At 48.1% G+C, this 18,557-nt stretch overlaps 1 protein-coding gene across 2 annotated transcripts; it reads left to right on the top strand.

Moving 5' to 3' along the window:
- The first annotated feature begins 4,011 nt into the window (after positions 1 to 4,011).
- On the top strand, positions 4,012 to 9,930 carry VGLL2 (vestigial like family member 2). 2 transcript variants are annotated; one of them, XM_065679119.1, is made up of 4 exons: positions 4,012 to 4,092; positions 6,234 to 6,525; positions 8,255 to 8,773; positions 9,890 to 9,930. In XM_065679119.1, exons 1-4 carry the CDS (start codon positions 4,012 to 4,014, stop codon positions 9,928 to 9,930), a joined length of 933 nt encoding a protein of 310 aa, XP_065535191.1. The 2 variants fall into 2 exon arrangements, with proteins under 2 accessions (XP_065535191.1, XP_065535192.1); XM_065679120.1 differs by lacking the exon at positions 8,255 to 8,773.
- Positions 9,931 to 18,557: the final 8,627 nt, after the last annotated feature.

Raw genomic sequence — 18,557 nt, 5'->3', positions numbered from 1 at the left:
AACATTACACTTCTAGGACTAAGGAAGGTAGGTGATGGATAGGGTCCTGGAAAGGATGACTCTACAAGAGGTCATGAGCAGATGTCATAAGCTTGCACGGAATCACCAAAGCTTTCAGCCTGGTTACTTGCAATCTGAGTCAGCTATGCAAGTACCCAGGAGAACTGCCAGAAACATGCCTGTACCATCAGCTCCATGCCATTGAGCAGTCCATGTTTTTTACTAACTAGTAGTAGTGATCCTGCAAATACTGTAGTGATCACAGTGGGAAAGCATGTCAGCATGATGCGTCTTTAAAATCATGTTGTAGCAAAAAAATCCAACAGCCATAAGCATCAGCTGCTAAGAAGGTATTTTACCTTGTGCATACCTTCAGCAAAAGACATCTTGGAATAATAGTATGTTCATGTATTAATATTTTTTAAACAATGTTGAAAAATTGCACAGGGTATAAAGAAATAAGGTGCAAAAATTATACAAAGACTGGAAAAAATGCTGTAGAAAATCAAAGATCTACATCTGTCTTGGCTGAAAGTGAAAAAGAAAGATTATTATGCGGAATAAAAGAAGATTCATAGGAGAAAATATTACATACAAAAGGACTGTTTGGCTAAATGAAGTAAGGCATTATATGAACTAACAGCTGGAAGCCGAAGCCAGCCCAGCTCAAGCTGGAAGTGAGGAAAACTGAAAGCAGCTGAGCACAACAGCAAAAGTCTGCAGCAAGGGCTGGATTCTTCATCCACGTCCTTGTATCTTTCAGCAGGGAAAGTGTACCTTTCTGGAAACAGCACAAGTCTCCCTGGCCTTCTAAAAAAGTGTATTATCAACACCATGAAGGTCCCTTCTGGTTAAAAAATGCTCAATCATTTTATTGAATATGATGTTCACTGCTCAAGCTTTTGCACACTGGGTGCTGGCAGGCTGGCACTGGATATAGGATTTCCAGGGAAGGTGAGCAACAAATATGGCCGGTGCTATCATGTTTCCATGTCTTTTTGTCCCTGTCTTTCTGAATGTGGATGTTTTGTTTGATGATGTGTTTGCTTGTCTAGTGAGCTGTTCATGGTAATACCCAGTTCTTCTTTTGTGAAAGGTTACAGCTTAGATAGGAGGTAGCATTGACTTGCTTTATGAGAATATATTGGGAGGCAAGTTGTAACTTTCTGCATCTCACTGTTTATTCAGAACCCATCATTCTTTATTCCTGACAAGATTTTCTTTCTGCATTTCTGCTGTGAACATTACCAGTGTATGATTGCTGGAGTAGGTCCATGCCAGTGTTTTAATAGTACACAGCCAATTCTTCACACATCCTTCCCAAAAGTGTGCTTTCCTTCATTGCTGTCATAATTTTCTCTCTCATACATCTCAGCTGTTTTTTTCCAAACCTTTGTAGCTCCTTGTGTGACTCAACCCACCTAAAATTCTTTAGTTAGGACCAAGAAAAACTATTTCTATATAATTGTAAATATGCAGTGAGATCATTAGTGAATATAGTTTCTGACCTTAGTTTCCAAGACAATTTCCTAGACCTTAGTTTCCAGGATAATTTCCTATACTGGGGCTGATTTCACAGAGAAGGCAAAACTACACCAACACTTGCATGAATGTTTGACTGCTCTGCATTCAGGCACTGAAGTTTGCTTGTGTCTTATGCTGGATAGGTTTTCAGTCAAGCCGCTGTTTATAAAAGAAACTGAATTCATACCAAGCCACATCAGACCTGATTCCCCTAATGTATACTAGAGTGTGAGGTAAGACCCCTAAATTCAGCCCTCGTGGACTGGTTCTCTGGGGGACACAAGCCAGGCCATTTGCTGAATCACAGCACCTAGCTGCCCCTGTTGCTGTTCCACTTCATGATTGTTCTTCACAAGAAGCAAACCTTCAGCCTTGGTGAGTGTCAGATTCTGCCTTTGCTGTTGCACACAGTGGCTGGAGAAGAGAGGGGAGGTACACTGTCTTTGGAGTATGTGTTCATAGGCTCCCCTTCTGAGAAATGGGCTTCTTTTTCTGTACGCTGCACAGTGTACTGTTACCTTTGACAGAGGCACAGGTTTCTGCGAGGTGGGAAAGCTCCCTACCTCTCAGGAGCAGGGACATGCAGGAGAAGCAAGGTCCCAGGGTCCCAAGTGAGGTCCCTCCGTCCCTCACTGCAAAGGAGTGGAGGGTATTCTTCAGCTGACTGCCTTATTTTGGACGCCAGCCACAGTGTGAGTCCGTGGTTATTCACTTGCTGCTCAAGAGAGCTAAAATGATATAGCATGAGGCACATTACTTTATTTTCTTCTTGAGTGCTGACAAAGTTTGCCCTGGTGGGGAAAGGAGAGGGACTGGGGCTGAACCCCACAGCCATGGCATTCCAGGGCATAATGCAGTAGGAAAAGCAAATTTACCAAATAAGAAGGGGCCAGGGCTGGGGGGGGGGGGGGGGGATGTTTAAATATGAATTTTAAACCTTGCACCTAGTGCAGAAAAAAATGAAACATGCTCATTAGGCCCCAAAATCCGGTTTTGGTGAAGGACAGGCATTCAGAACAAAAATTACATTTTCGGGGAAACAAAATAGAGTCAAAGAGTAAATTTTAATTATAAGGATTCTCTGCTAAAAATCATGTAAAGATTTTCCAGGGTGTAATTCAGAGTCTTCATTCTTTTCAGTTTTATTCCCCATAGTTTTGTAAATAACCAGCATTTGAAAAGCAAGTAATACTCTTTCTCTCATACTGTCTGTATTTTTTGCTTTATTGCAAATGCTTAGAACGCACTTTAAAACGGGTCTCTTCCCACAGTAGGTGTGACCCGTATCCTGAAGCTGAAAGAATTTATATTGAAATGAGAACTCGCACCTCTCCTAGAGACTGATCTACCTCCTGTGCATCTCCACCAACATGAGCGGTTCAGACACATTCACCTGTTTAAGCCTCTGTGTGTCGTACTCGGCAGAAAGCTAGTGAGTAAATCCAGTTTACCTTCACGATAACTCGTTCTTTTCACGTGCCTTTGCCCTCGGCGTTGATTTAGCTTCTATTAAATGCAAAAGCATCTCGGTTCCCGGAATTTGTAATGATTCAAAGTTTCTGGGGAGATTCCTCCTCGGGAGCAACTGCGTTTTCCTTCTTCGGCTCATCAGGCCTTGGCAGTGGCATTTCCAGCGGGTCCCAGGACTCGGTGGGATTTAAGGAGACCCCTGCCTCTCTCAGAGCCCCACATCCTCCCGGTCGGCAGAGGGGACCGACAAGGCGGAGGACAGAAGGGGCATCCCGGCAGTGGGGCAGTACCGGCACCATACGTGGAGGGGAGGGAATGAAAATGAAATGAAATGAAATGAAATGAAATGAAATGAAATGAAATGAAATGAAATGAAATGAAATGAATGAAATTAAATAATGAAGTGGAAAGGAAAGGAAAGGAAAGGAAAGGAAAGGAAAGGAAAGGAAAGGAAAGGAAAGGAAAGGAAAGGAAAGGAAAGGAAAGGAAAGGAAAGGAAAGGAAAGGAAAGGAAAGGAAAGGAAAGGAAAGGAAAGGAAAGGAAAGGAAATGCAGCGAGACTGGCTGCCCCGCCGACCCTCCCACGGCCCCTCCGGCTCTCCGCCGCCGCTGGGTCCCTCCCGGGTACCAAAGCTCCCCCCGCACCTCCCGTAGCTCTGCTCCCGGGCAGCCCCAGCTGCAGGAGGGGGTTGTCCCCAGCTCCCCCCACCCGTGCCACCCGCCGAGCCCGAGGATGAAATTCCCCCGGAGGGCACGGGGTCCCTCCGGCCCCGCAGGGTTTGCGGGAGGGAACAGCGGTATAGGGAGGGAGGCAGGAGGGGGGAGGAGGGCGCGGGGAGGGGGGGGGGGGGTGTCATCCCAGCCCAGAGCGGTCTCATCACCCCTCACTCCTCCCACCAGTGAGTGGTGCCTCTTAACCCCCGGGAACCTCCCTCCCGCGGAGCACGGCTCCACTCTGCACAACTCTGCAGAACAGGAGTTGATGAGGAAAAATACACTTCTCGGCGGCGGCCAGCCATGAGCTGTCTGGATGTTATGTACCAGGTCTACGGTCCTCCCCAGCCCTACTTTGCAGCAGCCTACAGCCCCTATCCTCAGGTACGCGCTGGGGGCAGCGGTGAAGAGGCAGAGGGTGGGAGGGGTGTCTTCTGGAGGATGGCCGTTTGGGGCCTTACCAAAAGGAAAAAGGGAAGAGGAGAAGGGGAGGGGAAAGGGGGAGGGGGGGGGGGGGGGAAGATCTGGGAGCCTGCGATGGTGAGCGGAGCAGAACCGCATCCCACCTTGGCGCGGGGCTCGGCAGGGTACGTACTACGGCGGCGACCGACGGGCTGCAGGCTGCCTCGGGAGTGAGAGCGCGATTTAACCCTGCGGTGGCTTTTTAGGGAATCTTTTCCTTCTTTTATTTTACTTTCTGCCCCACTCCCCCTTCCCTCCCCGCCTTTTGCCGGGACTGGCTCCACCAGAGCGCGGCGGCCCGGAGTGGCGATGCCCGCTGTACGGAGGGGCTCGGGACATCGGTCACCGGTGCGCGCCGCATCCCGGCCACAGGGGTGGGAGCCACTTCGGCCAGAGATATCACCGGCCGCCTTGGAGAGAGGCTCCGGAGTTACCTCTGGAAGTGGAGGGGGGGCGATGGGCTGGGCTGTTGTGGGGTTTCCCCGGCTGGGCGGTGGGGGAGTAAGCCTGCGGTGCGTCAGGGCGAGGAGATGCTCCCCTCTCCCGGGTCCCGCTCGGCGACGGGAGGACCCCGGCCAGTCCCCTGACCCCACCAGGCTTCTGGCGGTGGCAGCCGCCGGCGAGACCCGGGGGCGCTTCTTGGACGGGAGCCGCGTCTCGGCGCCGCTCTGCGGGCAGCTCCGCCGGGCCGTGCGGGAGGCGATCGGCCCCGAGCTGCAGTGGAAGGGTCCGCGGGCATGTCGTGCCCGGGGAACTGATCTCCCCGGAACGCGCTCTGTCCCTAGTGGGTCGGGCTGGTTTCGCCGGCTGCACCTGCTGCACACCGCTCTCCCTTTCGCCCTCGGGGTTTCTCCTTTTCAACTCCCCCTTATTCCTTCCATAAATCAACTTCTTCCTCCCCAGCTAAACGAAAAAAGGGATGGACAGAGGCAGCAGCAAGCAGGGCCCGGGGTGGGAGGCAGCCCCCACCGTGCAGGGCCGGGGCCGGAGCGAGAGGTCCTGCTCCGAGCAGCCCGTGGCGTGGTGGCCTGTGTGCTACCTCCAGCGCCTGGCAGAGGGGCCGGAATACCCGTTACAAATAGCAAATGATGTCTTCCCCTACCTTGGCTTCTTCCCCCATCACCCCCCTCCATCACCCCTCGGCACGCGGCTTCGTGACATTATTTAGGGGGATGATCATTACCTCAATGGCCGAGCCGGGAGCCAAGTGGAAAGGCGGTCGTCACGAAGGAGTGACATTATTGAATATCCCGTGTGTCTTGGCCCGAGGCTCTGCCTGGTCCCCCCGGTGCTTCCCCCGCCGCCCGCGCTCTGCCCGCAGTGGCCAAGCCCAGGCTCCGCGTCCCATCGCTTATTCCTAAGAAACTCCCGGCAGCTGCAGACACGCTAACGTGGATAAAGAGAAGATGGGAAACGTCCAATAAACTTCGTAACGGCCGCTGTTTTCCCACCCAGAGGGATCCAGTAAAAACAGAGTAATCTTCTAGGAAATACCTGGAGCTTCTTGCTGGCCAGGGAAATGCTTTTTTTGCCCTGAACTGTGTTTGAGGCTGCCACTCTTTTTCTCCCCTCCCTTTCTCCTCCCCGCTTTGGGTCACAGGACAGTCTTTGGGGCAGATTTTGAGCGCTCCCCTCATAACTCCCGCTGCTAGCTCTGGACGGCGGTGGATGGGCGGCCGCCGCCTCCCCACTCCCTGCCTCGACCCCTTATCGGCCCCCCATGAACCCTCAAAGTGCTTCTCGTGCGGGACTTCGTTCTCGGGACCCGCGCCTGCTGTCCCGCTCCGTCCTGATGGGCACCTCTGGCGCTTGGGCCCTTTGCACCTTTGGAAGCCCCTTCGCTGCCTCCCCATGGTAGGGAAAAAAGGCAGCCAAGGTGTAGGTGGTGCTGCTGGGGCACGGCGGACAGCCGAGGACCAGGCTTCTGCATCTTGTTGGAAAGGTCGCGGGAGCGGGCTGGGTGCTGCATCCCGGCTGGCACAGGGAGGGCCAGAGTACCTTGCTGAGCTGAGCTGCCTGACCGGCTGTATTTTCTTTCCTTGCTTCCTACCCCCCTCATCCAGAAACTCGCCTTTTACTCCAAAATGCAAGAAGCCCCGGAGAGCGGCAGCAGCGCCAGCGCCAGCAGCTCCTTCTCCAGCCACCCTGCGGCCAGCATCAAAGAGGAGGACTGCAGCCCCGAGAAGGAGCGACCCCCGGAGGCCGAGTACATCAACTCCCGCTGTGTCCTCTTCACCTACTTCCAGGGGGACATCAGCGCCGTGGTGGACGAGCACTTCAGCCGGGCGCTCAGCCAGCCCAGCAGCTTCTCGCTCGGCAGCGCAAAGGCAGCGCGGAACGCCGGCTCCTGGCGGGGTGAGGGCGCAGCACGGTGCGGAGGGCCTCGGAGAGGCGGCGGGGTCCCCTCCGGGCCGGCACCGATTTTCCCCGGCCGCGCATCCGCTCTCCCTTCTCCTCCCTCCTTCCTTCCCTCCGCCGGCGGCGGGACCTCAGCGGGCTGCCCCTGGGGCCGGGAGCAGCCCCGCGGCCTTTTTCGGGGGGAAAAAAGTAGAATCAACCTCTTCAGGTCACGGCAGGCTGCTGTGATCCTGGGAGGTGCAGCCTGGGAGGCGGGGGGGGGAACTGAATAGCCTTCACACCGCAGTATGTGAAGACACTCACACACTCAGTGATTCACCTGGTGGAGGGACCCCCCCTTCGTGGCTGCAGCAACCGGCTCACCTGCTGACCCGGGCAGCTTGAAGTTTAGCGCAGTCATAATCGATAATGGGAACTAGGCAAAAAAAGCAAATCTGGGAACCATCTTACCAGCTTCTCACTCCTAAAAACCAGATTGTGTGTGTCCCTGTATCTCACCCTACATGTGTCACCACCCTGGTTGCTGCTGGAGTTGAGACAAGGACCCTAAATTTCTGAAAATGAAGGCTTTCAGACCTGCCCATGGCAGCAGCCCTGTGCAGACAAGGCCGCAGCTGATGTGCAGCTCTCCATAGCCATGCCCGATTCACCCTGTCTGGGCCCGTGGGGGTACCCAGGGCAGAGGGGAATAACCTTTCACACCCTCCACCCATCAGACAGTTAGGACAGGCACTTGTTTTCTTCTGGGGCGGTTTTGGTGACCCTCCCTCTCAGGCCACCCGCTCGGCCAAGGCCTGTTTCCCAGCCCCTTTGTGAATTGCTGCCGGTAGTTTCTAAGAATGAAACAGTAGTTTAAATATTTCACAGATGAAAGTTATTCAGCGCTGGAATTGATGGCAGGAGAAGAGAGTTCTTTGATTGTCATGAGCCGCTTCTCCTTCTCCTGCCAGGGCGCAGAGCTGGTGTATCTCCCTGGCAAACGTGTATCAGGAGTGTGCATTTGTCTCAGGGACAGTTGTCACCGTCTCAGGGATAGTGCGCATTCCCAATTAATAATGCATAACATCTATCTGTGCTATTAATAATCACTAGTCTATCTCACACGTTGCTTACCCGTCAAAGAAAATGTAAGGTCCTTCTCCTTTGCCCTGCTAGCCTCCAAAGATCTGCAGTGCTTTCAAAAGGTGTTAATGATACATCCAAGAAACAGGCATTAGTCCGGTGTAATAGATGAGGAACTGCTTCTAGATACTTAGAAAACTCAGGCTGGCCCTTAGTCGCACCTCACGCTGCTCCTGCCCACAGCAGCCGCTTTCCTTGGCAGGGCCAGGCTGGGCATAAGATTACTACAAAAACAAACAAGAAAAGTCCAACCCTGGACATTGCTGCAATGTGTAATAGCTGTCACTCAGTTTCCACTACTGAGGAAAAGATGTTTTCCTCACCTTAGATAACAGCCTTTTCCCCAGATACATACTAAGAGAAACCTGGAACAAATGGTTCCAGTTTCATGGATAAACCCTGGCACAGGTGTGTTGGATGTTTAGCTGGAGAAGAACCTATAGCTGTTGGGAGCAATTTCTTGTGTTTGGCAGTTTTGGGGAGGGTAAAGGGAATATGAAGGCTGGTTTGGGAGAATCGTAGAGGGGCAGAGCCCTGGAGAAAGGCAATCAGGGCTTGCTGGGTGTACTCACTGCTGCCTTTCTCTCCTGCTCCCTTCACCCAGATGGCTCCTTCCCAATGAGCCAGCGCATCTTCCCACCATCCTTCTGGAACAGCACGTACCAGCCCTCCTCGGTCCCAGCCACCCTGAGCAGTCCCTTGGCCGCTGCCGCTCACAGCGAGCTGCCCTTCACTGCCGCTGCAGACCCCTACGCACCCGCCTCCCTGCATGGCCACCTGCACCAGGGCGGCCCGGAGCCCTGGCACCACGCTCACCATCACCACCACCACCAGCACCACCACCACCCCTACATCGGCACACAGAGCACCGCTTACCCTCGCCCTGCCACCATGCACGAGGTCTATGGGCCCCACTTCGACCCCCGCTATGGCTCACTCCTGGTGCCCACCGCCTCTGTCCGTCCCCACCGCCTCACCCCCAGCTCCGTGCCCACGCCGGTCAGCCCCCCCTGTGAACTGGGCAAGAGCGAGGCGGGAGCTGCCGCCGCCTGGACGACGCCAGGACCCTTCCCCAATGCAGCGGGGGAAATGGCACAGAGCCTCAGCCTCAATGTAGACACAGGTAAAGAGCTGCCTTCGGTCCCTTTGGGTCCACTGGCTCAGTTGCACCCTGCCTCCACATCATCCGTAGTAGTAGGGAAACACCTCCTGTTGTGGGGCAGCTGGGGTGCTGCTGTGAGGGAATAAATTGAGGGTGGAAATCCCATGGGAGATACATGACCTCTGCACAGTCTCAGGCCAGGCAAGTGAAGAAGGGAAGAGGGAGGATCATACAGAGTAACACATCACCCCGTCCTCCCCAATATCTTTTGAATTTCTGACACCCAAAAACATGCCCTGGAGGTACAGATTGCTCTAAGGTACTCTTGTCCTGGTCCTGGCCCTGCTCTTGCCTGGAGCAGCAAGAGCTAGGAGCAGGACTGAACCACTGCAAGGGTCACCATCTGGCTTCCCCCATGGACTGCTCTGAAGGCAGGAGAGAGGGCAGCCACAGCAGAGCTGTCATCATTTCTAGACCCCGCAAAGGTTCATGATCTGCCTCTTCACTTTGTTTATTTTGTTCTTGCAGGTTTTGGGAGAAAAGCACAATTGCTTTTGCTGAGCAAAAAGGGCAATGGTTTTCCCCTAGTAATGGTACCCTGTGCCTGGTGGGGTGCCTTGAAGTAATGCTGTGTGCTCACAGTGGTGATAGCTAGCCATGGCAGGTCTGAAGTCAGTGGCTGTGGAGGCAAGGAAATCCACTCTGATCACAGTTCTCCATGCTGACGTTGGGTTATCACAGCCACAAACAACTCCTTATGGTGTCCTCACTTCAAGCAGGATGGACATGTGTGTGTCTCCAGTCTAGCTCAGGCTCTTCTCCTTTCCCCTCATCCTCCCAGGGCTCTGGGGGAGCCCAGGCTCCAGACGGATTCTCTGATCTCAGCTGACAGAAATGTGGTTTGTCTTTCTCTGTCCTTAAATGCCTGTACCTATTTTTCTTCTCTTCCTTTTTTTTCTTTTCTCCATTCTCAGGTTTGCAGCCTCAGGATAAAAGCAAGGATCTATACTGGTTTTAGAGCTGTCCTTCACTCTTCTTCCCCTGGCTCTCCCCTGTAGATCTCTGCCTGTATAGACATGGTGGCATTCACAGCTGAAATCGGGTCAGTTTGTAACAGCTTCTGATCTTGGTTTGCAGCTCGCCGTTACTCCTTCTGTGGTGGATCCCTTCTGAGCTGATGAGCTGACACAAAGACTCTCACATCCCCTTTGCCCTTTTCCAAGCCCACCGTGGCCCTGCAGCCCTTGGAAAGACAACGGGACTTAAAAGGACCTGGCATCGCAACGATGGCACTTTGGACTTGTTTCGGAGAGGAAAATCCTTCTCTTGCAAGAGGAGAGCCAAAGACGTTGAACTTCTATTTAAGCAGATCCCACACCCAGAACTGCAGTTAGACTACTCTAAAAGAGTCAAATGATGTCATGGATGGTGATGCAAAACCACTGGCCTTCGTACAGGGGGCAGAGGAAATCATGGGGTTTTTTTTTTAGTGGTGTGAATATTTTTTATGGCAGTGAAAATGATTTCTCTAACGCAGACATGGAAAAGCCACTCAGCAGTTTTGAACTGGGCTTTTATTTCGCGTCATAGAAAAGTGAAACAAGGAGAAACTGGAACTCGCAAACATTTTCGGACTATCAAGGCACTGGTCAGATTTTTCAGCTTTGCGGCTGTGAGTGGCAAGTGTCTAGCTGGGGCCACCTGCCCTGCGCTTGCAACGATGCAGCTGTTCCACGCACAACTGCTCAAACGCCAGAAAGACGAAAAGCAAGGTGGCCCTTCTCAGAGCTCGGCACAACACTTGCGCTGGATATATCACAGTTGTTTGGTTGTGGGCTTTTTTGTCTTTTTTTTTTTTGGTGTTCTCCTTTTCTTCAAGGAACATTTTCTGGTGAAAGTAAAATCCTCTTAAAGCAGGGGGAGGGAAGGAAACCTGTGAAGAGCAGCTCTCCCTCAACCCAACAGCCTTTTAGGGCAACACCAGAAGGAAAGGCACATGATGGACAATAGGTCTGAGTTGCCTCTAATATTTCTCTTTGTCTATTTGTTGCTGTCATTTTGTCACTTTAATAGTTGTTTTGTTTTGTTTTTTTGAAAAGGGGAATGAGATATCTATTTAACAGTAGGAAAGCTGCATTAAAGGTATCTACTTCTTTCACACTGTGTGCTTTTATGAAGAATTAAAGCTAAGTAAGAGAAATGAAGTAAACTGAAAACATCAGGATGAAATAGGAAAAATACCTGCCTTGTGGATGAAGTGAGTTATTTCACTATTTTGCATTAAAGATAAATAGAAATACTAGCAGTTGAAATATTTTCTTAGTGAGTAAAAATACCGCAATAAGTACAGAAGATAAGACACCGCAGGATTGTTTTGGTGCTGCATTTTAGTGCATGACGTATCTCCAAGATGGGTTGAAGTAAAAGGGACTGTTCCATAATAACAGATGTTTCTTCATTAAGCTGATAGAAGAGGGAAATGTAGCATTTACCATTGCTATTGCACTGATAAATTAAGATGCTGTTACACAGCCATGTATAATTAATGAAACAGTGCAGAATGGCAATTTGCCCCTACACTTCAAAGCTGACTTTTTTACAGGTGAAACATCTGATCACAACACTACTGTGTTTTTTGAGGGTTTTTTTCTGGGTTTTTTTAATGTAATGTCTTCAAAGGCTGACAAAGTTCAATGCATGTAAAAAGAGAGTTCTAACATTACCCTCTGACACTAGGAGAAGCAGTAGAAAATGGACTTTTGTGCTGTGATGAGAATTTTTACCTTCTGACACTCTCACATAATCTGGTATAATGGTCACCAAGTATCAGAAATGGAGTTATGAATAACTCAAACTTGCTTCTCTTAGGTTTCAACTCAGCAATAACTCTATTTCCAGGAAAAAATAGGAATCTTAATAGTAAGAGTACAATGAAGAAGTGTGAGTAAATATTGTGATAAGCTGGCAAGGAACAATGTGTGCAGAGCATCCCCGGCCAGAGCTTAGCAAATGACAGGAGGTGAATTGCCATGATTCCTCCAGCCAGACATATGCCTGAGCATTTTGCCCTCAGCCTCAGAGTAGCCAGAGCCCAGACAATCTGTAAAGAGCAAGGGAAGGACTCCAGAATTTATATTACCAGTTAAACCAAAAATGTTCTGAGGTGTCTATCAAGAAAGAAGACAGCAACACTTTGTGGGAGAAAGGTAACTAAAAATGGCATTTAACTTTATTGCTGCAGAGGCTTGGAGATAACAGGGTCATTCTGTGAGCATTTGCCTGTGGGATTTTTAGGCTGTTTTTAAAGGTTTTTCGTGGGGTTTTTTTTTTTGGGGGGGGGGGTTGGGGTTTTTTTTTTTTTTTTGGTGGGTTTTTTTTTTTTTCAAAGATTGATCTGGCTCTATCATTGATTGTGTTTTCCCACAATTGTTTCCTTTTTCTTCCTTTTTTTTTCCACCTCTCCTGTGCAATTCATAATGAGGAGGAGGACTGGACAATACAGCCACAATATGTTCGGAAATATTAATGTGAGCACAAACCAGTCATTTACTTCATTGGCATTTACAATACATTTCAGCTGTGAGCGATTTCAGCCATGAGAGTTTATGCAGTGGATACATGAATATTGGTTTTGACATTTGTTCTCTTTTTTGCTGTTGTATTGTGAAAGCACACAAACATCAAAGTCAGGATCGTGGCTCAAGCTGTTAGATGTGCAAGTGACTTTTTTGAAATGCTCCATATTCAGATGTTCTACAGTCTGAGCACACATATACCTTATTCTGGCTAATTCTTGCAGAGTTTTGCTCACTCTGTGTTACTCTGACTCCAGGGTGACTACTCACAGCACCTGCCATTACGGCTAGTCCATGTGTCTTTGCAGACTGGAGCCACAGCTCCTGAGGCAGTAGCAGTGCAAATAACTTCAGTGCCACTTTGGAAGTCTGTTCTATTCCTCCTTGCATTATAGGTTATTACTCGTTTAATCATGAATGCTTGCAGGAAATCTGGATATACAAAAGAAACCCGTGTGTCTTATCTGTCACACAGGGAAAGAGCAGAGCTGTGAGTCCCCAGTCCCACAGCTTGAGGAACAGATCATCCTGCTGCCTCTTTCCAAGTGTCCTGCAGAGGTTAGCACCAGCTTGTGCTCTCTAACTGCCCACTACGGTTGACAAACAGACTAGCCCAGCTGAGGCAGATGAACAAACACACCGTTCAACCTGTTCATGCAGAGTCCAGGATAAAAAGCAGAGGGATGTAATCTGCAGAGCATGGCAGTCGTGGGCACTGCGAGAGTATCTGCTGCTGCCAAGTAAGTGAGGTTCGTAGGAGCTCGCAAAGTGAGCTCTGGGCATGTTCACAGCAGACGCTTATTTCCCATTCTGAAAATAACTGAAAATTAGCAAAGCACGTAGGAATACCATTTAAATGAACTCTGAGGTTACCAGTGATCTGTCAAGTGAAGTATGGAAGTGGGGATGGGACATAATGTTACCATTTAAATGAACTCTGAGGTTACCAGTGATCTGTCAAGTGAAGTATGGAAGTGGGGATGGGACATAATGTTTGTCATCTCAGGCTCCACTTCATTTTGATGAGGGTTTTGCTTCAGTGTAGCTGCTGATACAAGAATGCATCTTAGAGCTCTTAGATAAAGAGATATATGTGCCCTTGCAGTTACAGTCTAATGTTGAAGAGCTTTAGGGCAACATTGCTTACTTCCCACCTCCTTTTCCAGTGCATTTTCTGTAGGATTCCGCAGCAAAGAGAGGAGGAAAAGAGGCTGGGAGGGTGAAAGAGAGCCTGAGTAATCCCCAGCACCTCCCCCAGGCTGTGTGCTGCCCATCTCTGGGGAAATGTATCTGCCCTGTCTCCTCCTTGGGTCAGGAGGCACTGCAGTCCCTTCTCGCCTTCCCTTTGAAGTCCTATTTAGGTTCATGATAAACTCTAGCAAGGGCTTAAAGGTTGGTCCCTTCCTGGAAGGGAGGAAAATGCTGCTGATGGCTTTGAATGCAATAGGGTACTCTGACTGGCAGTTCTCATGCATCTTTTTCTGGGCAAGGGTTGTAATTAACGTGCCCTTTTGATTACCGAAGGGTGAGCCAGCCACTCCGGAGGATTGTGATGTCCTGGCTGGCTTCCCTGGCCTGCCACCCAGAGGAGCAGTTGCAGCAGGGACAGGAGAGAAACTTAAGTTGTGATTATTTGGAGGAGTGAGGTATTTATTTTGTAGGCTAGGCAATTTTGCACAGAGAAATGCAAGTAGGAGATCAAAATCCTACTTTTTTTGCTTAGCAGCAGAAAAATAAAAAAGGGGGGAAAAAAGGGAAAATAAAGAACAAAAAGAAAAGAAAAAGTTACAGAGAAATAAAAAAGTAAAAGAATAAATAAAAAAAAAAAAGAAAAAGCTTTACTTTAGTCAACCACCAAGCTTTGGAGCTACAGCTGTGGGAGCTCTATTGTTAATTTCATTCCCAGCATGGTAAGACTGTTCTCTAAACTGACTGCACCAACAAGCAGCTCATGCTGGCAAGGTTCCCCTGTTCATGTCCATCTTAAATCATACAGGAGAAGTTACCTTTGCAGTGCACCTTCTACTGCCTCCTTAACCAGGCATAATCTGCGAATATCTTGCGTCAAAACTCTGCATGCAAATCGAGAGTAATGGAGAGACACCACTGTGCCATGTCCCTGTCCTGCTACCCCTGACATCCCTGCACCAGGTCCTGCTGGACAAGAGGAAGGTACTCGAAGAGCCTGGGCACAGTGCAGGGATGCAGGGTACAAGGGTACACACCTCTGGGCCTCATACTCATGCATAAGCAGCTCCCTTGGCTGTGCTTGGTTGCAGCCCACAGAACCACAGGCTGACCAAGGGACTGGATAATTTCTTTAGGGATGTGCCAGTTGCTGAGTTACATTCATGGTAAAGGCAATGCAAATACCAAACAGGATCTGCCCTCAGCCCTGACTCTGCATCTCACCCCCAGTCTTTTCTCCTGCCTCACCCGGTTGCTTCCTGCACTTACTACTCTGGCCCCACATTGCAGCTGGGGGGAGCAAAGAGCAGCATTAGGAAGGATACAGACTTTCCTATCAGTGCTGTTTGTATGAAGTTGAAGCATCAGATTTTTCTATGATAAATGGAATCGGACAAACACAGACCCTCTCCGGAAGACCCAGCCCATTGGCCTCAATCCTGCACCATACCCCTGTGGTAGGAACAAAGCCCTAATCCTTGATCCAATGGAACAACCCTTTTTTTGCCACAGGCCAAGTCCTAAAGAGCTGCGACAGCCCGAGTTGCACACAGACTCAAATGATTATTCTTTCTTGACAGACCTGCACAGCTCCCTCCTTGTATTTAACTGCAGTCCCAGTGAGCTGGATCAGGAAAGAGACACTTGATAGCTGCTGTTTCCGTGGTTGAAATATTTGTGAAGTTAGCGCATAATCTGAAAGCAGAAGCTAATAAATTATAGGGTGCTAATTGGGGCCGGACTGGAGCTGTCAGTCATATTATCCTAAACACACAGAGACCCTCATAACCTAAAAAGGCAAGAAAGCCTCCAGGAACAGCTCCCAGTTGTCACTAGTCGTGACCTCCACTTCAGTGAGAGTACAGAGAGTCGAGGCAAAGAGTTTATTCTGCTGAGAAAATGCAAATCCTGTGTTTAAGAGGGGGCTTGTATTTGGTCTTCTTTACCCACTTTGGGAGTGTATTTTGCAAGGCATGTCATTGTTTTGCTTTGCCACTTTACTTGCTACTCTTGCAGTTTGAAAAAAACATGTAAACCAATCAGAATTTGCAATTTTTATATTTGTATAGTCCTTAGAGTAACAGTCGTACCTTTTTAGTCACAATCCAACCTCTTTACGTACAGGCCTGTCTTCTAAAAGCCATCTGATTGCTCACATTTCTTTTCTTGCTTCTCGTGCCCCAGAAACATATATACTACTTTGAAGCTGCAGGCATCTATGATACGAGCCAAAACACAGCTGTTCAAACATGGTAGCAATAGGGCACTTGCAGCTCTAGATATTTTGTCACCACGTTTTCTTGTGTTGCTTCCATCAAGATCAAGTATTTTACTCATCAAAAAATATAAAAATGAACCAAAGAATAGAATTCATTTCTATATGGAGACAGGTAGGCATTTCAGAAAGCATTCCCTGGAGAAAATATTTGAAGAAATTAAAGAGCAACCCAAAAGTCAGGAATAGGAAAGCTTCATTTCAGTGGCAGTATGACCAGTGCATGCAGGCATGACAACTGAGCTACAGTAAGGTCAAACCCTTTCCCTAGTAAGATATCACCCTGCCCTTACTGATCACTTAAACTTACTTCTGCAAGACCACATGATTATGTGCATAAAGACTTTTAAAGAAATTTCTAAATGTGTCATTTTCCCTTCATTTTTATGTCTGTATCAACTATTTAATGCTAAACTTGAATGCTGGCAAGAAGTAAGACGAACAGTTCCTTCCCAGCTTGTTTCTGTGAAGAGAAATGACAGCATCTAACTGGTGATGCTACCACTAAAGCCAAGAGCCATCTCTGAGTGGGGTAGGTGAGAAGATGTGTTTGACAACTGACTGTGGCTTACCACAACCAGTAATTTTTGTTTTAGTAGATTTAGGTAGATAATAAATCTGTGTGCTTTAAGCAACAGGCTCAAAAATTATGCAGTGATACCTCTCTTAAGTTAACAAAGACTGTGCCAGCAGACAAATGATGAAAGCACAAAGCTGGCAAGGTTCTACTCGAAAAACACAAGGCTGCACTGTGTGAGTAGGTTTCCATCCTTGGGGATATGGTGATGTCAGATTGAAGAAATATGAAGATGTGAGAAAAGATATTGTCATAAAAGGTTAATTCTGTGATTCCCAGACTTCTACCTCTCCTGTTGCTCTATAAGGGACAGCTGTATATATTTGTGACTGGAAATTACTGAGAACTTACACATTGTCAGCCTTCCTGGAAAGGTGTGAAAATTGGATATGTGAAGATAAATTCACCAGCAGATCAGTCAGAGTCATGAGATTTTGATGCTACCAAACAATGTTAAAACTCCACTGAGTTTCCTACAGGATAGATGAAGAGGCTTCATCCAGTAGTTGCTTACTATACTGCTTAGGATAACAAAGGCATTTCAGTGGCCTCATCTCTAAGAAGCACTGACTTGTGCTGTCAGGAAAGACAGGAGAGAAAAAAAAAAGCAGGAAAAAGAAGACCCAGCTATGTCAACAGCATTGCAAAAGGGATTGGTATCCAAACATAGAATGGCTGCTTTACAGCTCCATTCTTACCGTAAAAGATAGAAGGCAGTGATGAACGTCCTCCAAATGGACGACGTCATTTGAAGAAGTTAACACATTATAAAAAAGGTTATTTTATACAGCAGCATCAGTCATGTTGCTGGCAATAATGACAATATTTTGGCACCATCACTTGGCTTTGATGCACTGGGTTTCTGGTTATTTATTAAAGGTAAAACATAATGTCAGTTGGATGTGCCAAGTGTCATTATAAATAGAGCCATGATCACTTGAAAAATCCACCTGGTATGCAAGCTCCTGCAAATCACTCCAGTGTGTTTGTGTAAGAAAAACTTTCAATAATAAATTAAAAGTAATGAAGGTGAATTAGAATTTTTCAATCATTAACAGACCTGTCAGGGTTCTTTAACAGACATTCTTTTCCATAACAACTGTTTTCAGGGCTACTATAGCAGAATTAAGGTCAGCTTGTGTAGAAAGAGGTAAATTTGAATCTAGAAAAAAGCTTTCCTTCACAGTTATTATTAAATTGCATAGTCCTAAAACTGAGTCACAGAGGATCAGTTTCACCTGGCTATGCTCAGTAAAGCCACACTTGAGGACCCAAACCTTCATAGGCCATATGCCACAGATGTCAGAGAAAAAGAAGAAAATAAAAGACAAAACCTGGAGATATCAGTTAATCCAAATAGATGGCAAAACTTTCTCTGCTGGAAACAGCTGTAGGAAGTAAGAGTGCAATGGCCTTGCTCTAAGGATCTTTGGGATTTTCCATACAAGTGGTGAAGGAACAAATTTTGAGGAACCCTGCCATCTGAAGGATGTTACTAGTCTCTGTTATCTAGGATACCAGGAGAGTTGAGGAACAACAAACTTAGTCTCAGTCCTGGGCTCTGGTTCGAGCATCTCTGATAGGCAAGGCTGTGGTGAACTTATGTTTCTTGTTCCCGCCACTTACTGGTTTTTGCAGATAACAGAGACTAATAGAAAACCATTGTGTTAGCGGTGCAACTGCACAACCTTTTGCCTTTCATTTTGACACCCTTTGTTTTCAATCCCATCATACTTTTCAGTTGCATCTTTTTCCTTTCATATCTCAAAAAAAAAATCCACTTTTCAGGCTGTAGAAGCTTTTCTTCAGAGCTCTTGACAGCCACATTCCCATACCTCATGTCAAACTGTCGAGCACTTCCTCTGTGGTGCATAGGGATGAGCAAGTGATCCCACTGAAGCCTGGCATATCTCTCAACAGCAGCTACATGTGTAGACTTTCCATAACTTTGTCTTTCACCCAGAAAGGACTCTATATTTTTGTCATAAAGCATTGTTTCTTCCTTTGTTGGATCTTGATTATGGTCCCAAATGGAAAGTATGAGGCACACAGGTTTTGGATAGATCTGGTCATTAGTGTCTATACCTGCTCACAAGCTTTTGCAAGTAACACTGAAAAATAGAAAAGCAGTGGTAGTCAGGTGTTACCAACTGCTGTAGACCAAGGGGACCGAAGACTGCAGATCTAGAA

Source organism: Lathamus discolor, chromosome 5 (genome assembly GCF_037157495.1).
Source record: "Lathamus discolor isolate bLatDis1 chromosome 5, bLatDis1.hap1, whole genome shotgun sequence".
NCBI lineage: Eukaryota > Metazoa > Chordata > Aves > Psittaciformes > Psittacidae > Lathamus > Lathamus discolor.
This window is presented reverse-complemented; position numbering and strand designations above follow the sequence as displayed.